The sequence below is a fragment of the Hyaena hyaena genome, unplaced genomic scaffold (assembly GCF_003009895.1).
Source record: "Hyaena hyaena isolate Hyena2069 unplaced genomic scaffold, ASM300989v1 scaffold_1058, whole genome shotgun sequence".
NCBI lineage: Eukaryota > Metazoa > Chordata > Mammalia > Carnivora > Hyaenidae > Hyaena > Hyaena hyaena.
In genome coordinates this window covers 63,152-89,147 of record NW_024081692.1, presented here as the reverse complement: position 1 = coordinate 89,147, position 25,996 = coordinate 63,152, and the positions used below count along the sequence as shown (strand labels likewise).

The following is a 25,996-nucleotide window of genomic DNA, read 5'->3' as shown; positions in this document are numbered from 1 at the left end:
ATTTTTTTCTCTTTTCTTTTTTTAAGATTGATTTTGAACTTCACTGCTCCATTTCTATATCCACACTATGGAAAATTCTTTGGTATTTTTTATCATGTTTGGGAGAAAATGAACTAACTTTCTGTTATAATTAATATTCTTAGATGTTTCTGTATAATATACTCAGATTTGAAAGAAATAATAAACAGCTACAGCACACAATCTGGAAGTATAACTTTCCTTGGATGTAAAACAGACTAACTTCAACAGTAGGCTCAGTTGAGAAAAGTGGTCAGAATGAGAAAGGGATGGTTTACTTTTTATAAAATTAACTTTGTGCTTTGCAGTTGACTTTGAGTGTGTCCTGTTCTTGGATATAAATACAGCTTTAAATCAAAAAGTTGTTGTTGTTATTTAATTTAATCTTTTAAGTAGCTAGAAATGTTTTTTCAAATAGTTTTAAAACTTGAACTACTTGGGTTATTCATTTATAAAACAGAGGGTTCAATATTGTCTTGAAGTCTGTAAGATCTATCATGTTGCTTTTAAATTGGGCAAACCTTAAGGGTTTATAATCCTAAGAGATGAAGTATTTTCAAGTATAAAAATAGAATGACTAGGGTATTTATAATTCACCTTTAAGCATGTACTTTTGAGGAATAAAATTTATATACTGCCAAGGTAATGTTAAGACAAATATAAGAATGTGTTCATTCACCCAGCAGGTAGTAAACATATGGAACTCATTATCTAAAGAGTTCACAGGCTGAAATTATACATGATTTTGAAAGCAAGAACTTAGACAAATTTAAAAAAAAAAATAGGAAAGTCTAACTTTCAGGGCTCTTGGGTGGCTCAGTTCATGAAGTGCCCGACTCTTGATTTCATCTCAGGTCATGATCTCAAGGTTTGTGGGATAGAGCCTCACCTCAGGCTCTGTGCTGACAGTACAGTATCTCCTTGAGATTCTTTCTCTCTCCCTCTTTCTTTCCCTCCCTTGCTCGTGTTCTCTCTCTCAAAAATAAACATAATTAAATTAAAAAATAATTTTTACTTTTAAATTTAAAAAAGTCTTTTATTTCTATATCTAAAATTTTAGGTTGATATTTATAGTCAACAATAGGTTTCAATAAGTAATATTTCTAGCCGAAAGAATACAAGGCTGAATGTACCCTGTATGGAAATTTTCATTTTTTTTTAATGTTTTACTTATTTCTGAGAGTGAGAGAGAGACAGTGTGAGCAGGGGAGGGTCAGAGAGAGAGGGAGACACAGAATCGGAGACCGGCTCCAGGCTCTGAGCTGGCTGTCAGCACAGAGCCCGACGCGGGGCTCGAACCCACGAACCGTGAGATCATGACCTGAGCCGAAGTCGGACGCTCAACCGACTGAGCCACTCAGGAGCCCTTCTTAATTAACTTTTTACCATTATCGAGTAACTTGTTTTAAATTAATACTTTGTTCTTAAAGTTTATTTAAAGTCTGATGTCAATATCAGACTTTATTGTTTTTTTATTTTTTTAGCATACTTCCTGCATCACCTGTACTCCCCTTAAATTAATTGAGTTAATCCTAAATATAAATTTATGAGATATGTATAATTATTAAGCCCATTATTAGATATACCCAATAAAGCTGTTTTAAGTTTTTTTCCTTTGAGCTATGAAGCAATAGATCATGAGTCAAGGGCCCAGCTACTGGAACCAAATTACTTAGAGGAAAATCCAGTACCTCCCCTTTGCTGTTCTGCAATGGAGTACAAATAGATTGCCTAAGTTTAACAACTTTGGAAGAATAGAGGATGAAACATTTGGGGTCTCAAACCAGAATAGTTTTTTATAACCATGACCATGAAAATTTTAATAGGATTTTTTTTCTCTGTAATTGACTTATGTACCTATTGACTTGTTTTACTACTCTAGTAAAACCTACTAAATTACTATTATCTAATAAAGTCTACAATTATCTTGGCTTTTGTTAAGAATCAAATAAGAAAGAGATAATAATGCTTCTGGAATGGTAACTGGGAATACCTTAATTAGCCTCTGATTGGAACTCTCCTTGCTCTAAACAGAATAAGCAATTCTTAGGTTCATTTTTGTGGAAATAGTCATGCTAGTATTATGATGCATTTATGGAATGTAATTTTTTAAAATAAGAAAATTTGTTTTTTTAAATTCATTAAGCTCAGGCAGCAGAATGAAAGGAGACTTTGCAGAAAATGCATACATTCCCAGATATCCAAGTAATGAAGTAAATTAGCAAAGACAATCAAATGGCGATGTACAAGCCACCTGGTGAAGAATTACATAAAAGGAAATATTTCTTTTTAAAAGATCACCTTCAAAAGCAGGATCATTCATACCTGAACAACTTTTTGGGACTGCACATCAACGATAAGGACTCTGTCCAAAGTTGGCTGTGCAACATAAATGAACTTGTCTTTGACATTAACAGCTGATGCCCACACACACCTCTGAACTTCATTTTCTTCAGCTTTCGGACAGACTTCATCCTATAATTTAAACAATAGTGGAAAAATGAATATTTTAAATTATAACATGGGTATGGCATATAGGAGCAAAATTAATGTTTGATGCTTTACTACTTTCAACATCAAATGTTAAATATATACATCACAGAGAGATAGAGTTGTCTGTTGAATCAAATAAAACAATATAGAGTGCATATTTAAGCTCATTAAATGTATAAATAAATCAATGTGAACAACCCTTTAATATAAATTTCATCAAGCCCTTAATTACTTATTTCTAATAGGACATTGTCCTTTCATTTGTTACTACCTAATTCATAACTCAGTAGCTTCAGATATAGATAATACATTTAATGTTTTCTCTCAAGTCCCCCAGTCTCAAGCTTCTTTGCCAGACATTAAATGTCACACCAAAGTAGAGTTAGAGGTTATCACAGTATCTGTGGCTGCCCCCATGGCATATCCGTGGTCTTTGCAAAAGCCTCCAAATCCACTGGAAATGAATGAAAGTTTTCTAATTTGTGGAGAATAAGAATCTTAGAAAAATTATAAGTAGTTATTCAGAATAACTATTTTATTTTTTATTTTATTTTCTAATTTGGTATCAAGATCAAATTTTATAAAATTTTTTAATCTGCCTAAGCTTTTTAATTCTGTCTGCTCCTTTCCCCTACAACTGCTTTCTGGTTGAGTATTACATAGTTTGTGCTAAATGTCCATAAATTAAGACATAGTAGGTTGATTTTTTGAATGCCTAACATATAGAAAATAATGTAAAAACCAGAGCACTTTGGATAAGAAGCTCAATGTGTGATCTGCTGTTTTTGTTCTTTAGAGAATTTCAGATCGGATTGAGGGAGGACCTGACCGTTCCACTAGTTTTTAAGATTCAGTCCAAGGACGCCTGAGTGGCTCAGTCCGTTAAGCATCCGACTTCAGCTCAGCTCATGATCTCAGAGTTTGTGAGTTCAAGTCCCGCTTTGGGCTCTGCACGGACAGCTCAGAGCCTGGAGCCTGCATCTAATTCTGTGTCTCCCTCTCTCTCTGCCCCTCCTCTCTCTTTCTCTCTCTGTCTCTCAAAAATAAATAAACATTAAAAAATAATTCAGCCCAGAGGTTGTCAGGTATGGTCAAATCACCAGGAATATGTAATGATAGTGATTTAAACAAAAACAAACAAACAAACAAACAAAAAGCAGTACAGTGCTTCCAGGCTTGCAGAGCATAACCAAAAACAACTAAACATCCATATATATGCTTCTGGTAGTTCTGGAGGTATGAGATTAACTCCATTATCTAGAATATACCATAATGATTCTAAAGTGATTACCAGCAGGGCCATCCTGAATCATGTCCATGGAACCCTTAAGCAGGTATCATAAACCCTGAAGGCAGAAATCTGTCCTCAGCCCATGCCCACTATAGTTCCGTTCATCAGTTCACTGCAGCATTAATTTCTATGCCAAACATGTTTCTTCAGAAGTACATTAAATATCTTTCACAAGAACCTATTTGTGAGAATCAAGCACTATATAAAATATGTACTTGAGAGGCATGAGGATGTGGGAAGAAAGCGGGATCTAAGGATGATGAAAGGCTCTGAATCTGGGAAATTGTTTACAAATTCTTTGCTGTTGTGTAAAAGCTACCAAGAAAATCTGCCAGAATAATAGGAAGTGTGAGTGACCTGACACATAACTGTCAGCGGAACAACTGCTGAACCAGGAGCAATTTCCACCCCTTTGTTTGCTGCAAAACTATTCAACAGTAAAATAAACTGCTCTGCTGGGAATTATCTCCTATTTGTATGCTGTGCCCATAAGATGTCCCTGACCATCCTTGCAATCATTTTTACAAAGCCATTAAAAGTTTCCTGACAGCCACCCTGAGTTTTCCTTGCTTCACTTTATGCCATTATTTCTGATGAGAGTCTATTAGTTTCCATTTTACAAAGACACTCTTATTTGTTCATATCACATAGATTAATACTTATTTCTGTGGATAGGAATTTTAGAGGAATGTTTTTTCACATGCCTTAGGCATTTAATGAGATAAAAGAAGAGCTCAAAGAAACCCAAGGATGCAAAATAAAATTAAGATAATACACACTCATGAGGAAAATTGTCAGGAATTATATCAAGACATTTAGTTAAATCACTTTTTATAGAAATATCTACCACTATTTAGAGTAAAAGGAACTAATAAGATATTTGAACTAATAAGAATGAGTGCCAATAAGAAAAAGACAATTCATAATTCATAATTAGAACTTATCTATTTCCCCTTGGGTCATTTTAATATTTAATAATACATAATTCCTGTGTCTGCATTATCCTCTTCCAAAACTTTAAAGGCAAACAAGACATGTTTCTAGTGATGATAGAAGTTTGGATTTAACAATTAAAACAGTGCTGATACCTGATTGCTAAACCTAAGTAGGTCAAATAGATGGATAGATGCATTTGTCTTCTATATTTTGCCATTTTTATTGATTGTATTGACTGTCTATTGAAAACACATTTCCCTCAAATTTCCAAATTCCCACCTCCCCTTCCTCTTCGTTCTCATACACCCCCTCTCAGCATATCTTCTCTTATCTATGGTGAGGACACGTGTAATTTGTCATAAGCACCTCCATTTTCTTTGCATCCAACTCAGTAAGTGTCTGTCATTATCCCCTCCTCTCATCCCTCTCTCTAATCACAGATTTGTCCATTGTCCTTTGCCTTCAGAAAGATCTTCCCTATATTTCATTTGTAATCTTAGTTATGTCTCTGGCAAGTATTCAAGCATGAACATTCCCCTCTAATTTAAGAAGCAAAGAATAAGAAAACATTAATTGGATTTCATCTTCTTTCCATTCCAATCATCCATCCAATTCTCTTCAGACACTGAACAAGCTGTCTATTTCCTGACTTTTCAATATAAGTTGTTCATACTTCAGACTGGCTTTCCTCATCCTTGCTGTTTCAAAAGAGGAAAGATCACCAGTGGCCTCAGAATTTCCAATCATCAGTCTTTATTTTTTGTTGGGAAGCATTGATTGAGTTCTTACTATGTGAGAGATACTGTGCAAAACTATCTTTGGAAACATGAATACAAGAGAACATCTGCTCTCAAGTTTCTCATAAATTCTGATGCATTTGGCTATTCAGACATTGGTTCTTCCTAAAATGTTCTTTCATTTTTGTAAGGCAAGGATCAGTAAACAATGGCCTCAGGCCAAACACAAACCATTTCCTACTCTTGTTCTGTGGCCCAATAGCTAAGAACATTTTTTTGCAATTTTAGTGGTTTAAAATAACCAAAAGAATGCTATTTTGTGACATGTAAACATTATATGGAATTCAAATTTACATAAAGGTTTATTAGAACACAGTCACATCCATTCATTTAAATATTGCCAGACTGCTTTCGTGCAATAATAGCAGACAAAGATTATGTGGACTGAAAAGCCTAAGATATTTACGATCTAAACCTCTGCAGAATAAAATGTTGTTGATCCCATTCTTGGTTATATCCTCATCCTAGTTAATATTTAAATCTTACTAATTAAGTTATTTCTATAGTGGCTTCTTTATCTTATATTCCTTAATTATGATTTCAGAAGAGGTAAGCCTCAGACTTTGGTTTTCTGCTATATCTCTTTTACATTAAATTCTTTTCAGGGTGCGAGCATTTTTTTTTCATTTTTTTTAATGTTTATTTATTTTTGATGTAGAGACAAAGCATGAGTGGCAGAGGAACAGATTCAGGGGGAATCTGAAGCAGTCGCCAGGCTCTGAGCTGTCAAGCACAGACCCAACAGGGGGCTCGAATCCACAAACTACGAGATCATGACCTGGGCCGAAATCAAATGCTTAACCAACAAGCTACCCACAGGCCCAGAGTGCTTGATTGTAATCATGGTCAGATGACACAAAGAAATTAATCTGTGTCCTTGACAATCACCAGGTCTTCTATTATCAGTCTCTTTCCAGAAAAAACAATATCTTGTGAACAACTTGAAATACAGACATAATAATAAAAAAGTATATACTATATTAAAGGTATTATATTAATTATACTATATTATTTAGTTTTGGTTTACCTTTGGAAACTTTAAAAAAACTAAGCAATTTCGTAAAATAAAAGAAAGGCTATTGAGTAGAAAAATAACAGAGGAAAATTAACAATCATAATCGTGTATAAGCCTACACACAAAACATAAGTATAGTTGATATATAAAATATCTTGTTTAAAAGTAGACAATAATCTAAGGAATTCAAGGCGTAGAGGCATAGGAAACAAAAGCACTCAAAAGGCAAGCTAATTAAATACAAGTAGGTTAGGATTCTCTGAGATATACAGAAAAGTAAATATCTGATTTTTGCATAATTTGGATTACAGATGCGTTATGTAATATACAGAGCTGTGAATAAAAATAAACTAGCATTATCTTATGTTATAATAAAAATATTTAAAAAACAGAAATAAGCATGTAACATATAAGGTGAACTAAGATGGAGATACCAATTTTAGGCATTGTATTTACCCAAGGGTGGTATATAGACACTCTTAGGTAAGTACTGAACTACTTACTGAACTATACTAGAGATGTATATTAAGTCAAAGAATTAGAGAAAGAGAATTTGATATTTTGATCAATGAGTAGCATTTAAGTTTGAAAATTTGTAGATATATTGCAGACCTGCTTTCTCTTGCTTCTGTTGTCATCAATTATTAAAAATAAAGTGATTTTAGTAGTTCTGCATTGTTTAATTTTTCTGCTTCTCTACCTGTCATGTTCCTAAGACTGGCAAGTGAGTTGCCTCCCTTGGCAGTAATTGAGAATTTCAGGGAGTTGAGGGCCTTTGCAAAAAGCAAAAAAATGAGAGAAATAAATTTTTTAAAAAAATTTATATTTATTCATTTTTGGGAGACAGAGTGAAACAGAGTACAATTGGAGGAGAGGCAGAGAGAGAAGGAGACACAGAATCTGAGGTAGGTTCCAGGCCCTGAGCAAGCATTTAGCACAGAGCCCCCATGTGGGGCTTGAACTCTATAAGCGTGAGATCATGACCTGAGCCAAAGGCAGACATTTAACTAACTGAGCTCCCAAATGCCCCTAAAGAAAGAAATTTTAAAAATCTTCCTCAAAATGTGTAACTGCAATCTTCATTTATCTCCAATAAACAGTCTGTTCCCTCACTAGAATAGTCTCATCAAAATTTCACAAAACCAATGATTTTCCATAGCTACTGAAAAGCATACCATACCTTTTATTAATCAAATTCTTTTCAAGCTACATTTGGCTATCATATTTCCAACATTTCCAATGACTTAACCTAACTACTATGGGTCTTCCTGATTTCCTTCTTGTCTGAACTTCCATAGCATTCATATTTTCTGCCACATAGTTTAGCATATAACCATGTACTATCATCTTCATTTAAAATGTTAGCCTTTACTATTCCATATTTTTACATTTTCCAAACAGAATAGCAAAGGTAAAATATTTCTTCAATAAATACATGTTTAAATGCACTTATCACAGGGAAAAAAGTCAAAAAGTGTAAATTTCACAGTCATTCCATGTCATCCAGAATCATTGAGAAACTGAATTTTAGAACAGCACTAATCAAAATATTGTCTGTGAATAGATGCCAATTGGCATATCATTTGTTACCAAGCTGACCATTTAGATTCTTTTATAGCAATTTGGCATGAAGAGCCATAGTAGCCATGTGCTCATATGATCAGTAGACTTATCTCCTTAAACAGAATTTAGAGCAGTCTGGGTGTGTCAAACTAGCATAGAGAATTTCTTGAGATAAAAAATATCTACTGGTTAAAAAAATAGATTGAGTAAAATACAAAGTGATTCTTTCCCCCCACAAATACTTTAAGAAGCACCAATTTTGAGCTTTCTTTTTTAAAATTCAAACTGTCATCATCTGATTGAGATATATAGGGAAGTGAATAATAAAATACTTGAAAAAATAGTGTCCACTCTATTAATAGACTGTAAGTAAGTATTTCCAATGAGGAATTGTTCAGTGTATCATGAATGAAGACAAATGAAACAAAGGTTCTTTTGTACTGGATTGGAATGTTTAGGTTGGGATTCCTAGGATGTTTTTCATAGTTTTGTGTAAATATCTATAATCAAGATTAAGGTTTTTTTTTAATACACTGAATATAATGTATTCTGTTGATCTTGCTTAGCAATATTAAGAAAAAGAAATCTTACAATAATATATTAATTTAATATCAATGGTTATCTCCCTTTTGGACCACTTGTTTAAAAGAAAGGCTATGAAGTTTAAGTATTTCATCAATTCTTAATGGAAATTGCTGTTTGTAACCTGAGCAATACAACTGATTTTTCTATAATTATATATATTCAATTAATCTAAATCTATGTGCCGTTTCATTTATTAAAATGTCATAAACAGTCTACCTCATACTAGTTACAGGTAGTCAGAGAAATAAAGGAGGTGATATGCCTTAAATTGGCCTATCTTAGAAAACTGTCATATAGCATGATTTTTATTCTAATATATTAAAGTATAAAGACCACATTACAAAAATGTTCATCCTTTCTTTTAATATAAAAAGAATTGTATATGTCTTTTAGTGTTACAATAAAAATGGAGCTGATAAAATTACAGTTATAAATTGAGACCCAGTATCTCTTGAGAGACAGTAAATTAGAGAGGTTATGAAAACAGGCTTTGAGGTCAACCAGACCTAGAGGTAATATCAAGCTATACACACATATTAGCTGTGTACATACTCCTCTCGACCCTGGTTTATCTCAGTGCAATAAGAATATTATGATCACATAAGATTATTATGCACATTAAATAAAATCATGCTTGAAAAGGTTAAGTGATCTGTAACGTCACCTGCCATTTTCATATAGAAAATTTTCTATGGGCTATATTTCATGAAACTATAATAATCTACATATTTTGCATATAATTTTTCTAAACTTTTTAATAGTGTTTTGAAGAGAAGTTCACTTCAAATATTTAAGAGTTTCACTCATTAAGTATGGAATAATTGTTGCATAGATAGAATTATTCAAGAAATTATTTTTCCCACTATCATTTGGAAATTCTATGACATTGAACAAACACTTGACCTTTCTCATTTCATCTAAAAGTTAAGGATATTAAATTAAGATTTTGTCAATTGTTTTTTTTTTTTTAAACCCAAAGCTTTCTGAATTACTTCTATTCTGCTTAAATAGAAAATGTTTTACCCAGTTTATAAAAATATAGCATTAGGTAAGAATCACCAATTAAAAAATAAATTGTCCAGAATGTTAAAATTCAAATGACTACAGGACATAAGAGAAGAAAACTGTAGACCTTTTGTAAATGTGAGACTAGATGGTTTGTGCCTTGGTTCTCTTGGCTCTTTTAAAAGAGCTGAAATCCTGGCTAGGGCTTCGTCCAGGTGCCAGCAGGCACTGAGAATCCCAGGGGCGACAACTTAATGTCTGTTGGGAAAGGCATAAATTTGAGTAATGGAGAGACCAAATTAAATATCAAAACTGAACACTTAAAGTTAGCTTGAAGAACCAGTAAATAGAACTTGGCAAAAAAAGGCTGAGTTAAAAGCTAATACCAAGCACTAAAAGAAAATTGAACAATTATGATCAATATCAGAATGTGTAAATTATATGGACCCATATGTTTTATGGTGGATATCTTGATTAAGTAGTAGTGGGGATAGTTGAAATTAAATAATTACTTCTGTTTAATTTTTTCCCTAATATAATGAAGTTTTGATTTGTATAGGAGCAATATAGTTTTTACTGACTTTGTTTTACAACACACAATTAGTAAGTTGGTGAGCTAGAGAGAAAAAGAATAAGATCAACAAAATTTTTCTTTACCAGATAACACATGAACTCAACTGACTAAAAAGAGAAGAGAAGAGAGGAGAAAAGAAGAGAAGAGAAGAGAAGAGAAGAGAAGAGAAGAGAAGAGAAGAGAACAAAAAACAAAAGAAAGAAGAAAACCCATAAAAAAAAATATATATATATATGTAAAAAGAAAGAAGGAATGAATGACAAAAACCAAGCTGGGCTATAGTACGTAAACTTTTCCTTAAAATAATGAAAAACTCATTATAATATGACATCATTATGAAGACTAACAATTATGGGAAAATGGAGTTTACTTTTTTCAAATATGTTCTATACTCTAGTTTCTTCTTCTTTTTTTACTATTTTACTTAAAAAAATAATGTTTTTATTTTATTTTTGAGAAAGAGAGATAGAGCATTAGTGGGAAGGAGCAGAGAGAGAGGGGACACAGAATCCAAAGCAGCCTCCAGCTCTGAGATGTCAGCATAGAGCTTGACACAAGGCTAAAACCCATGAACCATGAGATCATGACCCGAGCTGAAGTCAGACCCTTAACCGACAGCCACCCAGGCACCTCTGTACTCTATCTTCTTTAAGTGGAAGCAGAGAATACTTGTTCAAATAGTCCCTTCCAACTATTGATTAGTAGTACATTATTAAAAAGATCAATAAAACGTTTGTTTAAAGGTCAAATATACACATTTCCCTTCTACAATTTTATAATTTTTCTGACTGCTGAATATCTACTATTTCTTTCTTTCTTTTTTCTTCCTTCCTTCCTTCCTTCCTTCCTTCCTTCCTTCCTTCCTTCCTTTCAACTTAGAAAAGAGGGAGAGTTCTCTATAAGGTAGAGTTTTAAATTTTGTCTAGAGAGCATAAATCTGTCTTCTTAGAGCCTCCCATCATTCAATTTGGCTCTTCCATTTTGAAGCAATATATTCAATGCTAAATTTTACCTAAAAGTTCTTCCAATGTTAAAGATAGATTGTTAATGTGCCTTTGAAATATGGTTCCCAAAACTAAACTTAAATTTTCTTTAACTTCTGTACAAATTGTGTAGTTCATTTCCTTTGCCTTCCTGATTATTCACTTTATAGGTATTATTTATTTCAAAATTTATAATTGTTTTAAGTAATATGATAGAAGCACAGAGAAATGAAATCTGGTAAAATAAAATTGCTTATTTGTAGAAGATATTGTAAATGAATCTGTTTGGATTATTTTATTTTGATGCTTTGAAATTCTTCTATTAAAATGGAATACATTAAATTACTTCTTATCATTACAAGTCCACAGGTAAAGAGGAATCAAAGTTAAACTTTTAAGGAAAAGGACTAAACAATTTAAATGAAATGGAGTATCAAAAACAATCAAAGAACTCCTTTTGTTTAAATGTTTATCTCTTTCTTGAGTAGTGACACTTGAGATTTGATAATGCCCATTTTTCAATTTTTTCTGTTTGAAAACATTAGTTGAGGGTCAAGGTGGGTTTTAGTGATTACCAGTTTTGGCTTACAGAATGTAATCTGTCCTTGTGAATAGTTTACTTTTCCTTGCACCTATTTAAAAACCTGCTGGCAAGGGGGTCCCTGAGTGTCTCAGTAGGTTGAGCATCTGATTTCAGTTCAAGTCGTGATCTCACATGATCTCAAAGCTCATGAGTTCAAGCTCCACGTAGGGCTCTGTGCTGATCGCTCAGAGCCTGGAACCTGCTTCAGGTTCTGTGTCTTCCTTTCTCTCTGTCCCTTCCCTGCATGTGCTCTGTCTCTTTCTCTCTCAAAAATAAATAAAAACATTTAAAAGAATTAAAAAATGTTGACATAAATGTGTACATTGAAAAGAAAGCATAAATTGAGTTAATTTTACACTTGTTGAACTATCCACATTTGTTTCAATACAGTGTAATATCATTTAGGAATTGAAGTTTTTTCTGTAGCACATAATCTCACAATGCAGATGGTGACATGTCATTTTGATCGAGTCCTTCCATCTTTCCATATTGTCTAGCACAGAAGTGCCTTATGTGGAAGACAGGCGTGATCATTTTTGCAAGACTATTTACTGAAGCAAATTATTCTGAAAGGTGATAGATTTATCTTCAAAAATTATAAGGCTATTTATAGGATAACTGTATGCTGCATTTATATTTTTAAACTTCTTTGTAATTCACACATAAACTTGTTCCACAGCAGGATGCCTACATCAAATAACATTACATCTTACCTTTTTTTTTTAAATTTTTTTTAATGTTTTATTTATTTCTAAGAGAGAGAGAGAGAGAGAGAGAGAGACAGCATGAGCAGGGGAGGGTCAGAGAGAGAGGGAGTCACAGACTGAAACAGGCTCCAGGCTCTGAGCTGGCAGTCAGCACAGAGCCTGATGCGGGGCTCGAACCCACAAACCGTGAGATCATGACCTAAGCAAAAGTCGGACGCTTAACCGACTAAGCCACCTACGCGCCCCTCTTACCTTTTAGGTCAACATTCTTTAAAGTTATTTTAGCATACGTTATATTATTTATTGTTTAAATATTATTGCAAATGACTTTATATTCTCTTTCTTATAGGTATGTAGTGATAGGATATTGGCCAAATAATTTATACACTTATATATATTTTGCTCTGTTTATATCAGTTAAAGAAAAGCCATGAAAACAGACCCATATTTGAGTCATATTTTGTACACCTTTAGAAATAAATTTTATGTTAAAATAATAATTTATCTCTGTGCCAAACGTCTTTATAGTTAGGAAGATACAAACCAAAGGTACATTTTCTTTATTACATTTCCCACAGAACTATATTTTGTCTTGTCTCTTTTTTACTACTGAATAAGATAAGAGTCCTGTCACACTCTCCAGTTCAAAAAATTTCTTGGGTGATAACATGAAAAAAAGATTTTTCCTTTAATTTTTAAAATGTTTATTTATTTTTGAGAGAGAGACAGAGACTGAGACAGAGTGTGAACAAGGGCAGAGAAAGAGGGAGACACAGAATCAGGAGCAGGATCTAGGCTCTGAGCTGTCAGCACAGAACCTACATGAAGCCCCACCCACAAACCCTGAGATCGTGATGTGACTGAAGTTGGCTGCCAAACCAACTGAGCCACCCAGGAGCCCCAACATGAAAACAGTATTGAGTGAGAATTCAACAAAACTGCCTCTGTAAGTTAGTTCTATGCAAATCCTTTAAAATGCATACAGATTTGGGCACCTGGGTGGCTCAGTGAGTGGGTTGAGCATCTGACTTAGGCTCAGGTCATGATCTCATAGTTTGTGGGTTCAAGCCCCACGTCAGGCTCTGTGCTGACAGCTCAGAGCCTGGACTCTGCTTCTGATTCTGTCTGCCTCTCTCTCTGCTCCTCCCCCATATGCGATCTGTCTCCCCCTCTCTCTCAAATATAAATCTTTAGAGTTTTTTAAATGTACACAGATTACCTAATCTGATATGCTATTATTTTATTACATTTCTAAGTTTTCCAAATAATTTCAAAAAGCAGGAACCAGCAGTAAAGTAAATGTTTATGAAATTATATTAACAGATAACTATATGCTGAAAATTATACATTAAAGAGTTACTTTTTTTTTAATTGAAATAAATGGGTACACAGTGTTACTCTAGCATCAGGTATACAATGCACTGACTCAAAATGTCCACCTTCTGCTGTGCTTACCACAAGTGGATCTACCATCTGTCACTACACAACACTATTCCATTACCATTGACTATATTCCCTATGCTGCACCTTTTATCCCCGTGATTTACTCATTAAAAGTTACTATTTGTTCATGAAACTGGTACTAGCATATACATTTTTTTAAATATACTAAGCTCATTTTCTTCTGTTCTTATCATAGGACTACATTTTTCATCTTAAAATAGAGATGAGATAGGAGCGACTGCTGTGATCCTTTTCAGGATGGAAGTAAGAACACATAGATAAAAGTCAGTAAGTGAATTCAGTTCCTGAAACAAGAAACACTTTGGCGGTGACTCGGGCAACTTAGACTGCCAGAAGTTGAGCCCCTCCATAGTGGCTCGTGTTCCATTTTCTTTAGCACTTCACAGATGATTTAAAAAGGGAATGGAATGATTGCCATGCTGTTTGGCAAGTCCTAGGTGTACATTGGGTTTTGTCTTTAATTTACTAAACAAACTGTAACATGTCCTCTAAAATTGCGTTAATAAAATTTTGAAAACAAATTACTGTAATACAAAAAAAGGAGTTTTAATAGACAATAAATTAGTAGTTTATTTTCTTTTTAATGTTTTATTTATTTCTAGGAGAGAGAGAGAGAGAGAGAAACAGCGCGAGCAGGGGAGGGTCAGAGAGAGAGGGAGTCACAGACTGAAACAGGCTCCAGGCTCTGAGCTGGCAGTCAGCACAGAGCCCGACGCGGGGCTCGAACCCACAGCTGCGAGATCATGACCTAAGCGAAAGTCGGACGCTTAACCGACTAAGCCACCCAGGCGCCCCGATAAATTAGTAGTTTAATTAGTTAAGAGATAAACAATAAATTTGAGCTTTAAGTTTTGTCTTCGTTGTAATTCTTATTATATAGTTGTATCTCCAATTTCCATGTAGGAAACATATAAAATCATTATATAATAAATATATAGAGAAATATAAACTCGCCTCCCTAAATGCTTTCGGCAATATTTCTTAAATTTCTTCGCAATTCAAATATTTAATAAAATAAAATTGAGGACTTTAATTTACTGCATTGTTTTCCTCCGACACCAGCTCTCAAATTATTCAAACTGAGATTTATGACCTATCTGAAATACAAAAATTATATTAAGAAAATGACTAGCCTATGGTAAAAAGCTGCAATTTTGACAACTAAGTTTGAAATATAAAATGTGGGGGCGCCTGGATGGCTCAGTTGGTTAAGCGGTGACTTCAGCTCAGGTCATGATCTCACAGTTTGTGGGTTTGGTCCTGCGTCGGGCTCTGTGCTGACAGCTCAGAGCCTGGAGCCTGTTTCAGATTCTGTGTCTCCCTCTCTCTCTGACCCTCCCTTGCTCATGCTGTCTCTATCTCTCTCAAAAATAAATAAAACATTTAAAAGAAATGAAATATAAAATGTGAACAATAGAATATAAAGCAAGAGCTTGGAAAATTAAAGTTACATGGAAATTTTAGGAAATTTCAAGAAAAATAAGGACTACGGACTAAGATTTAAATGAACCATTAAAATTATAAATCTAATCCACCAAAGCTTTAAAATAATTACATAATTTTCAACATATTCAGAAAGAGAAGAGTCAGGAATTGTGTGAGCAAAATTGTTATCATTCATAAAGGAAGATCAACAGGAAATATCTAATTGATAATTCAATTCAAATTACATTTACACACTCCTTAAAGTGAGTAAATACAATTGATTATCTCCAATGGGACTAGGAATAGGGAAGCATGAAGAAAGAAAGAACGATTTTTTCTTTACGCTTTTTTTCCTAATTTTATTTTAGCATGCAAATCTATTCCTTTGGAAAAAAAAAAAGAAAGAATAGGTACTTTTGTTGTAGTAAAACTAAATGTTAGACCAGAACTGTAGTTTAAAATCTACAGAAGATAGATTTGCGTGATTTCATAAATCTCAAGTAAAAAGGTTTCATGTTTAAAGACAACGGTATGAATAGTTTTTAAATAGTTTTTTTTTTAACTTTTTATTTCTTTATTTTGAGAGAGAAAGAGGGAGAGAGTGTACGTATGGACATTTGGGGGAGGGGGAGAGAGAGAGAGAGAGAGAAAGAGAGAGAATCCCAAGCAGGCTCCATGCCCAGTGCAGAGCCCAACAAAAGACTCCATCTCATGACCGTGAGATCATGACCTGAGCCAATATCAAGAGTCAGACGCTTAATCAACTGAGCCACCCAGGGCTCCTGAATATTTTTTTATAAAACTCTTCAATTTTCTCCTTAGGAAATTTCCATCAAAAAAACTAAATTGCTATGAACACATTTCTTTCTGAAGTGCATAGAATGTACTTGATGTGTATAGTGAGTGTTTATTTCTCCTGTAAAAAAAAAAAATGTTTAAAAGTGATGGCAAATTATTGCCTAAGATACATATATCCTTCTGGTCATATTTATCCAAGTAATTTGGCTGGTTCTCATTAGTAATTCTTGAAGGAGACTTAATCCGCTTTCTTAGATAAAATCACCTGCTATTCAACTCCACTAAAATGCTGTTGCACAATTCTCATGTTTCCTGCTGCTGTTCTCCCAGTGTTAGGCTTACATACTTACAGTCTAATAGAAGCACAATACACACATTTTTAAACAATGTGATTTTTTTAATATGTTGTTTTTTTTTTATTTCTAGGAGAGAGAGAGAGCGACAGCGTGAGCAGGGGAAGGTCAGAGAGAGAGGGAGATACAGACTCTGAAACAGGCTCCAGGCTCTGAGCTGGCAGTCAGAACAGAGCCCAACGTGGGGCTGGAACCCACGAACCGCGAGATCATGACCTAAGCGAAAGTCGGACGCTTAACCGACTAAGCCACCCAGGTGCCCCTAAACAATGTGATTTTCTTAATGAACAGTTAGAAGGCCTCTTTAAGTCTAGGGTTTCAAAGACTGATTACGTACACTTATTTTTTTTAACATCTATAGAGGAATCAACTAAGAAAAAGTTAGAGGTAGTTTATATTACTTTCTATAGGAAGCTCTTTGCAGGACATCATTGCAACCACAAAGGGACAAAAGCTTAAATCTTCAGCATTCTATAACTCTTTTTAATATAAGCCATATTTGAATGGAGGCCCATTGAGAAAAGAATAAATGGGGAAACGTTTCTTTCTGAAGTATACAGTGGCCTTGAATTCAAAAGGATGTTCTGTGGCTTCATGGGGAAATGAATGGTCTGCATCATATAAAGGACCTGGTGTTGTTTTTTTTTTTAATTTTTTTTTAATGTTTTATTTATTTCTAGGAGAGAGAGAGACAGTGTGAGCAGGGGAGGGTCAGAGAGAGAGGGAGTCACAGACTGAAACAGGCTCCAGGCTCTGAGCTGGCAGTCAGCTCAGTGCCTGACGCGGGGCCCGAACCCACGAACCGCGAGATCATGACCTAAGCGGAAGTCGGACGCTTAACCGACTAAGCCACCCAGGCGCCCCAGGACCTGGTGTTTTAACAAATATTTTTGTAGACAGAGTTTGGAAAAGTAGTAATTGGGTTAGAACCAGAAAGAAATGCTGAACAGGGAAATTTCGAGGCATAACTAAGGGAACGGATGAATGCCCTGAAGGCAGCAGTGCTCCAGGTAAGAGATGACACCAAGGGAGAAAGAAATGTGCGCTGCTGGATTTCCCTATTTCTAATTTCAGCATCAATTTCTTGATATATAACTGTTCTGAATGCTATGGATAATCTGCTCCTATGTACCAATCCCATTCTAATAGAGTACTAATAGTATTTATTTATAAAAGTAAAGTAATTTTCAAATGTGAGAATTCCAAACTTAGAAAACAGACACTTTATAGGTGATACACATTAGACTTCTTGTAAAAAGTATGTTCCTCTGGAGTTCAGTATCATTTTAATTACCATTAAAACCAGGAATAAAACCTTCATGTCTCAAAATATAAGACCCATGCAGGATAGAATATATGTAATTTTCATTTGAGCTCTTCTACTATCACTGAAAGATTAAGTAACACCATGGTTTGTGTGAAGAACAGCAGTGAGATCTATTATAAGGAAACACAGAAGTAATGGAATTAAAAAGGGTATTAATGATTATAAATGACAAAATAGTTGAAAACCAGAAGAGTGGACAGGTTGGTAATCTTGGAAAATCCTGTCATCCATGAGCCTGTAATTTACACATTTTTCCAGCCCATTTCAGTTTGCATTCTGAATTCATAAGTCTATGTTAGAATTCTATTTGCTTGAAGTTTCTACTGTAGGGGACAAGATGAAATCATGTGTGCAACTAGGATAAATATAGCAAATATATATATGGCTATATAACAAAAAAGAAAAACAAGAGAGTGAAAGTATAGCCATGTTGCATGAATCCTCACCAGCTTACTATCAAAAGCTGAAACCTATGTAATCTGACATTGCACCAAAATTGAATTTTTATTTAAAGCAAGCAAATGGCATCTTCTGAGAAATTTGTTGGAAAGATATATTCACGATATTTCAGTTTTCATCTAAATGTTACTAGCTAATGAATTATATTGGAAGTTGTTCTGCCATCCTTTTAATATCAACAATGACTTGAAAAATGTTATATTTATGTGTAATCTTTTCACGGAAAAAAATTGCAAAAGACTCATTTCGATTACCCTTACTTAAGAGATTCATCTTCCAAAATCCCAAAGACCTAGTTTTTTTTTTTTCTGTAATAGACTTTCAAACTATCTTCTACAACTTATCTGCACAGTACATTTTGACTATCTGATCCTGAATTAATAGACCCATGAGGTTATATTTACCCCGAAACAATTCATTGATAAATTATTCTGTGAAACATTTTTTCACAAGCACTTTAAAAGAACACTGTTTTCTGGGAACTATAAAATAAGAAACAATATTAAGGTGAGGAAGAAATTAGATGCATACATGTTTAAACTTAAAGAATTCATAAAAGAATGAATAGCTCAAGGCTCTCAGAAATGGAATTTTTATTAAATTCATTTAACAAATGTTGCTTGATTATCTGCCATGTATAAGGCATTGTACTAAACATATTGGGTATACAAACATGATTTAAATAAGCCCCTTGACTAAGAGATAGTAAGATGTGATGGTTAATCTCATATGCGAAATGGGTTATGACTAGGCTATGGGACCTAGTTGTTTGGGTAACACCAGTCTATTTGTTGCTGTAAAGTTCTTTAGAGGTCATTAGCATTTATAATTGTGAAGGCCTTAACATTTAAGATTGAGTTTTCCATAGAAGAAAGGATTCTAACTCAAGACTTCCCCATTGAAATCTGCTTGAGTTTCTAGTCTGCCTATATATTTCAGACTTAAGACTTCAGTATTAGCTTGTTTCTGAGTTTCAGGTCTACTGGCTTAATCTGGGTTTCGGACTTTAGACTATAGCATCCCAGCATCCACTCTTACCTGAATTTCCTGTTGGCTGTCCTGCCCCATGGTTTTCAGACTTGCCACCCCACCCATCATCACATGAGACAATTTGTTAAAATAAAAAGATCAGAGATGAAGACAGAGACAGAGATAGGGATAGAGATAGATATAAAGATAGAGTTAGAGATAAAGAGATACAAATATTAATTCTATTGGTTCTGTTTCTCTGGGGAAAATTTTTCTTCTCACCTAATACTCAACAATTTGCTCAAGAAATTTTATAATTAGCAATGTAAATCTAGCAATGTAGCACCAAACAGCATCCACGCTCTGAAACTGGCATCTCTCTTGTGTTTAAACGCAAAACAAAATAGCTTTGCATAAGCTTTGCATAGTTTGACATTTATTCTCAAAACATAACATGAACAATTTCTTCTTACTTCTACCTCTGTATGCTTGTATATCATGAAAGTTCCTGTGTACACATACCAAGGAACTTATTTAAGTTTATCTCACACTAAGGAATAAAAAAAAATATCAGAGCAATATGAAATAAAATTTATTTACTGTACTCTATTTCATATATATGGACTACAATAATTACATGAGAAATGTGTCTTTCTTTTTTGGTATTCACTGAATGCCTTTATATTCTGCATTTAACAGTTATAAGCAGGACATAGTTTTAGCCAATTCACAATTCTCTATATTATTCTTAGTGCTTTAAAAAATATATTGGTCAGGGGCACCTGGGTGACTAGATTGGTTAGCCTCCAAATGGCTCAGGTCATGATATCTCTGTTCATAGTTTTGAGTTCCACATTGGACTCTGTACTGACAGCTGAGCCTGGAGCCTGCTTCTGATACTGTATTTCCCTCTCTCTCTTCCCCTCCCCCACTCACACTCTGTGTTTCTCTATCTCCAAAATAAATAAACATCATAAAAATTTTTAAAGTTATATTAAATTAAAAAATATATTTGTCAGCCTAAATGTACTGGTATTTTTATGTCAACATCCAAAGCAATAGAAAGGCCATAAATTTCAAAAGTATACATTTGAGGGGCACCTGGGTGGGTCAGTCGGTTAAGCATCTGACCTTTGATTTTGGCTCAGGTCATGATCTAATGGTTTGTGAGTTCAAGCCCAGTCCTGGGCTCTGTGCTGACATTGCATAGCCTGCCTGAGATTCTGTTTTTCCCTTCTCTCTCTGCCCCTTTCCTGTTTGTGTGCACAAGTGCACTCTCTGTCTCTGTCTCTGTCTCTCTCTCTCAAAATACATAAACAAACTTTCAAGTTTTTTTCTTTTAATTTGATAGTTGCTCCTTTCTTAAAAGTACAAATCTAGTATTTCTTACTTTTTGCTTACTCTTCCATTACAGTAAATAGAATATTTAATTTTTTGTAAATTTTTGTTTTTTATAATACAGGAATGCTAACTTTCCTCCTTATAGTTTTTTTTCAATTTGCATTATGCTTTTCTGGCATAAACTCTTATGTAGGATTAATATAAGATTTCCAGAGGCTCTGATGTGGAAAATCTGATGCCCTGAATTAGTTCTTAGTAACTATCCTTACTTTGATATTCACTGTTGATGGAATTTGTAGGTAATGGTTCTCAGGTTAAAGGAAATGAGTGAGGGCTGTCATCACAGGGTTTGGTTTTCACTTCTTCAAATTCTAATTTTTACAGAAAATTATATATAATTTATATCTATGTACATATTAATTTCTCACTATATATATATATATATATATATATATATATATATATATATATATCCAGACATGTCTGGAGAGATACATGATCTTATATAGTTCCTACTTATTTTTTTTTATAAGAAGGTCTATATATTCAAGGCTGTAAAAAGAGAAAAATTCAGATAAGTAAACTTACATCCCTATTGTCAAGACATGTCACAAATGTGTCATATCACATTTTTGCTTGCTTTCTCAGTTTTAGATTCCAAATAGTTAAATTAACTCATCCAGAGCCATCAAAACATGTTCTGAAAAGTACCTTTTTAAGACTTGCATTCAACCAAATTGCATTAAACCATTTACTGATACTCTGAAATAGCACACCTGTAATGCAAGAAGAAAATTCTTTGTCTCTAAATTTACAAATCAAATTCAGGAGGTGACAGTTTTGTGATAAAAAGTATGGATATCACAGATTATCTTATTAGTGTTAGTCTCTAAAGTTTCAAATTCTGTGGTATAACTAACGCATCTGTGTCAGTTAGCTACATAATCGCTGGTCCTCTAGGAATAAGAGGCATACTCTCCTGCAAACTTATTTTGCTTTGATTAAATCAATTGGATGCTACATTTCCTATATCTGTATTAGCCCAGGCTTTTCATCCATAATGCTTTTATGAAAACATGAATGTGGTATAACATTGCATGATTTGCTTTATCACAGGCAAATGGTAATATTTTCATATATGCCTTTATTTACACACACATATATGCCTTACTCAAAATGTGTTGACATTATATGATTATAAAACAAAACAAAATTGTATGTATTTTAATTGTATTTTAATTGTTGTCTTCCTTGGTAAACTATGGCTTATCAAAAATGATAATAATTCCATTTAGTAATTTAGCCTATAACTAAATTAAAAATGGTTAATTTAATTAAAAATTAAATTAAAAATGGTTTCATTTGTTTTTAACAGTCATAAACATATTGAGTTAAATTATTTTCTTTATTTAAAATAAGAGGTCTTGGAGTACCTGCATGGCTCAGTCAGTTGAATGTCAACTCTTGATTTCAGCTTAGGTCATGATCTCACAGTTCCTGGGTTTGAGCCCAGGGCTTTTTACAGCCAATCTGCACTAATAGTTTGTTTGGAATTTTCTCTCTGCTCCCTCTCTCTTACCCTCCCTGACTCTATTTCTTACAAAATAAATTTTAAATAATTAAAAAAATATTTTTTTTTCCTATAGAATAGTGGAGGTAAGCTCGATTAAATTTTCTCACTCATATATTTTTCTTCTCATTTTAGGGCATAACGTGTAAATTGTTGTCTCCATACATCAACATAAGACTACGCTGGCTACTGGCCGGCTGAAGATAGGAGTTAAAAGTGAAACCAATGGCATTATTAATATTTATTTTACTCATATTTCATGGCCATTCCAACCTTTAAAATAAGTATCAGGAGAGGTTCCATGATAAGGTCTACCAATATTTTATTTCACTTGAGGAGTCTGGTGCATGTTCAAACTTGTGTGGGAACACATAAATAACAAAGATATCTTTAATCTTACATATTTTGGTGTATACATGTTTATGTGTAGATATATATGGAACTGTGTCAATATAAACATAATTATAATTCATTATTATCTCATAAAAATATAGTCACTAATATGCATAATTAATATTTATTTTGTTAGATATTGTTTTATTTTATTTTATTTTCAGAATGCTGGACCAATATTTTATAGAAAAAATCTTTCCAGGAAGAGTAGGTACGTATAAAGAAATAAAAGAATTCCCATTTTTCCATATAAATCTAAAACATTCATTCCATTGAGACTTCATAAAAATGAGATGAAAACTAAAGGGAATCAATATTTATAAAGCAGCTGATATACCCGTTTCTCATCAAATTATTTACATGTTATTTTCTTTCATTTTGTTAAGTAACCATTGACTACCAAAATGAGAGACGTTCTAAATTAAGGAGCAGGTAAAGTTTTTATGCTGTGTTCATTCTACACATTTCACTTCTATTGCCTTTATTTTAATTACAGCAAGTAATTAGGAATGCACAACATATTATTTTTCTTTCTCAAATATAAAACCTGCATGGAATAACAGCCAGTACCACAGTTTTAATATTTTCCTCCCCAAACATTTCATATATGCACAGATTTCATTGTGTTTCTGAAATATAATTCTACTTAACAAAATTGCTGCATAAAACTGCAAAGGAAGTTTTAAATACTTGCCTGAAGTCCAAGGAGCTTTTCACTAGGCTTAATGTGCCTCTGAAATTCACATTCTATGGGTTGTATCACTTTGATTCCATCTTCATAAAAAACATAGAACATGTTGCCAATTCCCAGACCTTAGGAATAAAAACACATTCAAAAAGTTCAAAATAAAATTATTAGAAATCTTTACAACCAAAACTCAGTGCTTGTCACAGTACTGGCAGGAGATCAATTTGTAGAGTTGTGTAATGTTAATAAAGCAAACCATATGAAGCCTTTACTGTACACCAAAGCAACTTTGTGATATTCTGCAGACATTCTTTATTCTCCCTAATCTGCAATTCAGTGATTCCTTTAGTATGATTCAATAAATGTTTCACATAGAAATGGAAATTATAAACTCTTTGATACATAGATTATGTCTGATACCTTCCCCACTTAATTTAGATGTTGATTAAGGAATAAAAATACTTTTTGAAGAATTATAATTGTTGTATATTTTTATTAGAGTTCCCTAAGGAAAATAAAATTTCATTCTTTGTAGAAGTTTAGTTTACATAAAGACTTTTAGAAAGAAAAACACCAAGTCCCTCAGATTGTGGGAGGAGATATATATTGTCCTAAAGTAATTTTTGTGTATATAATCCTGCATAAGGTCTTAGATTTCAGTTTTTATACTGGCCAAGTTTGCAATCTATCTCTATACTTTAAAACTTGTATTAATTTACACTCTTAAGAAAATCTCAGTAAACGGTTGAAATCATACTTTTAATTTGTTCACACTACAGATTTGGGTATTTGACATCTCAGAAATTCATCTCACTTTATTGATCCACACTTAATGGGTGCAGGATACTGCAAATCAGAAGCAAGGCATGTGGGTAGGGTTAACTTATGCCTGCACATGGGGAACTCCACATAGTCTTGCACACCTGTTTTCTTTGCTTACTCTGCTTTTGCTTTGTTTCAACATGGCCAGACCTTAGCACATATAGTTCTTTTTCTTTTGGTCTTCACCTGAGTAGCTCCCTCTCTGGTTGTAGTCACTTGGACAATCATCTGAATTCAATCGAACTATAGCACACACAGTTCAATGATAGCAAGCACTCTTTAAAGGATAAGTAACGATATTCAAATCTTGGTAGTTTGAAAAGTCAAGCCATTATTGCTTAAAATGTTTAAATTCTAAAAATATTTATAAAAAGAACTTTATTTAAATATAAAAAATTCCCCAAGCATCATTTTATTTTGATTGATAACACCTGCAAGGTTTATTCAGTCAAGCCTGATGATCACTACAAATGTGTATTGATCCATAAAAACATTTGTTTGTTCAACTTAAGCCACATTTATTTATTTTTAATGTTTTATTTATTTCTAGGAGAGAGAGAGAGAGAGAGAGACAACGTGAGCAGGGGAGGGTCAGAGATAGAGGTAGTCACAGACTGAAACAGGCTCCAGGCTCTGAGCTGGCAGTCAGCACATAGCCCGACGTGGGGCTCAAACCCACGAACCGCGAGATCATGACCCGAGCGAAAGTCGGACGCTTAACCGACTAAGCCACCCAGGGCCCCAAGCCACATTTATTTTTATCTCATCTGTTCCTACTTAATAAAGGATCATCACCAATTTTGTCCATCAAACCATATATCCATCTTTTCTTGTGATTAGAGAAAAATATATTCAAGCATATAAATGACTGTATTGGTGTTTATACATAGTGATTATAATTTTCTTTTAGTACATGAAATTATTTCTATCTAATACACTTATGCATTTTAAGTACTTCAAATTGTTTTTGACACATCTTATTGTTTTATAAATATTTCATAGTACTCATATTTTGAAATGATGCAATCTTTATGTATTATAATTCCAGAGAGCACTACATTATGATGGAATATTCCTGAACAGTAGCAAAAGTAGCAAAAACAAAATTCAAGTCATAGTTTTCATAAAGTTTAATTCATACATTTTCATAAAATTTAATTTTTCATAACTTTTCATAATTTTAATTTAATTTAAGCTTAATAATATTTAGTAGCTGTCAGCTCTTATTTATAATTATGTTTATGCATAGATGAATATACATTCTATGCCCAAAGGATAAAACTTTTAAAAAGTATGATTCTATGTCAAAACAATTAATTCATATCAGCAAACTTCCATTTAAACATTCATAAGATTCGGGGTACCTGGGTGGCTCAGTCGGTTAAGCCACCGACTTCGGCTCAGGTCATGATCTCACGGTTTGTGGGTTCGAGCTTTGCGTCGGGCTCTGTGCTGACAGCTAGCCCAGAGCCTGGAGCCTGTTTCAGATTCTGTGTCTCCCTCTCTCTCTGACCCTCCCCTGCTCACATTGTCTGTCTGTCTGTCTGTCTCTCTCTCTCTCTCAGAAATAAATAAAACATTAAAAATATGAAATGTTCATAAGATTGACATGTACTACATGTCGGTGACTATCAATTTACCATTATTGGTTGTTGAAACGTGTAAACATGATCAAGTAGTGATATGGTGTCTAACTTTTAGTTGTGTCAGTTATGCACTATGTTTAATTATTATTATAAAGCTCTCAAAATTTTGAATGAACATGACTCCCTTCCTTCAGCTACTGCAAAATTCTGCTCCAGAATCAGGATTTTGAAGTTTGAAGATGACAAATACT

At 33.6% G+C, this 25,996-nt stretch overlaps 1 protein-coding gene across 1 annotated transcript in view; it reads right to left on the bottom strand.

The window, feature by feature from the left end:
- Positions 1 to 25,996, bottom strand: part of LOC120223887 (follistatin-related protein 5) — a gene marked incomplete at its 5' end in the record, with an annotated part of 127,154 nt that overhangs the window by 63,620 nt on the left and 37,538 nt on the right. Inside the window, 2 exons of the mRNA XM_039222123.1 lie at positions 2,344 to 2,493; positions 23,344 to 23,462. Coding sequence (XP_039078054.1) covers positions 2,344 to 2,493; positions 23,344 to 23,462 — 269 coding nt within the window. The remainder of the gene's footprint in view (positions 1 to 2,343; positions 2,494 to 23,343; positions 23,463 to 25,996) is intronic.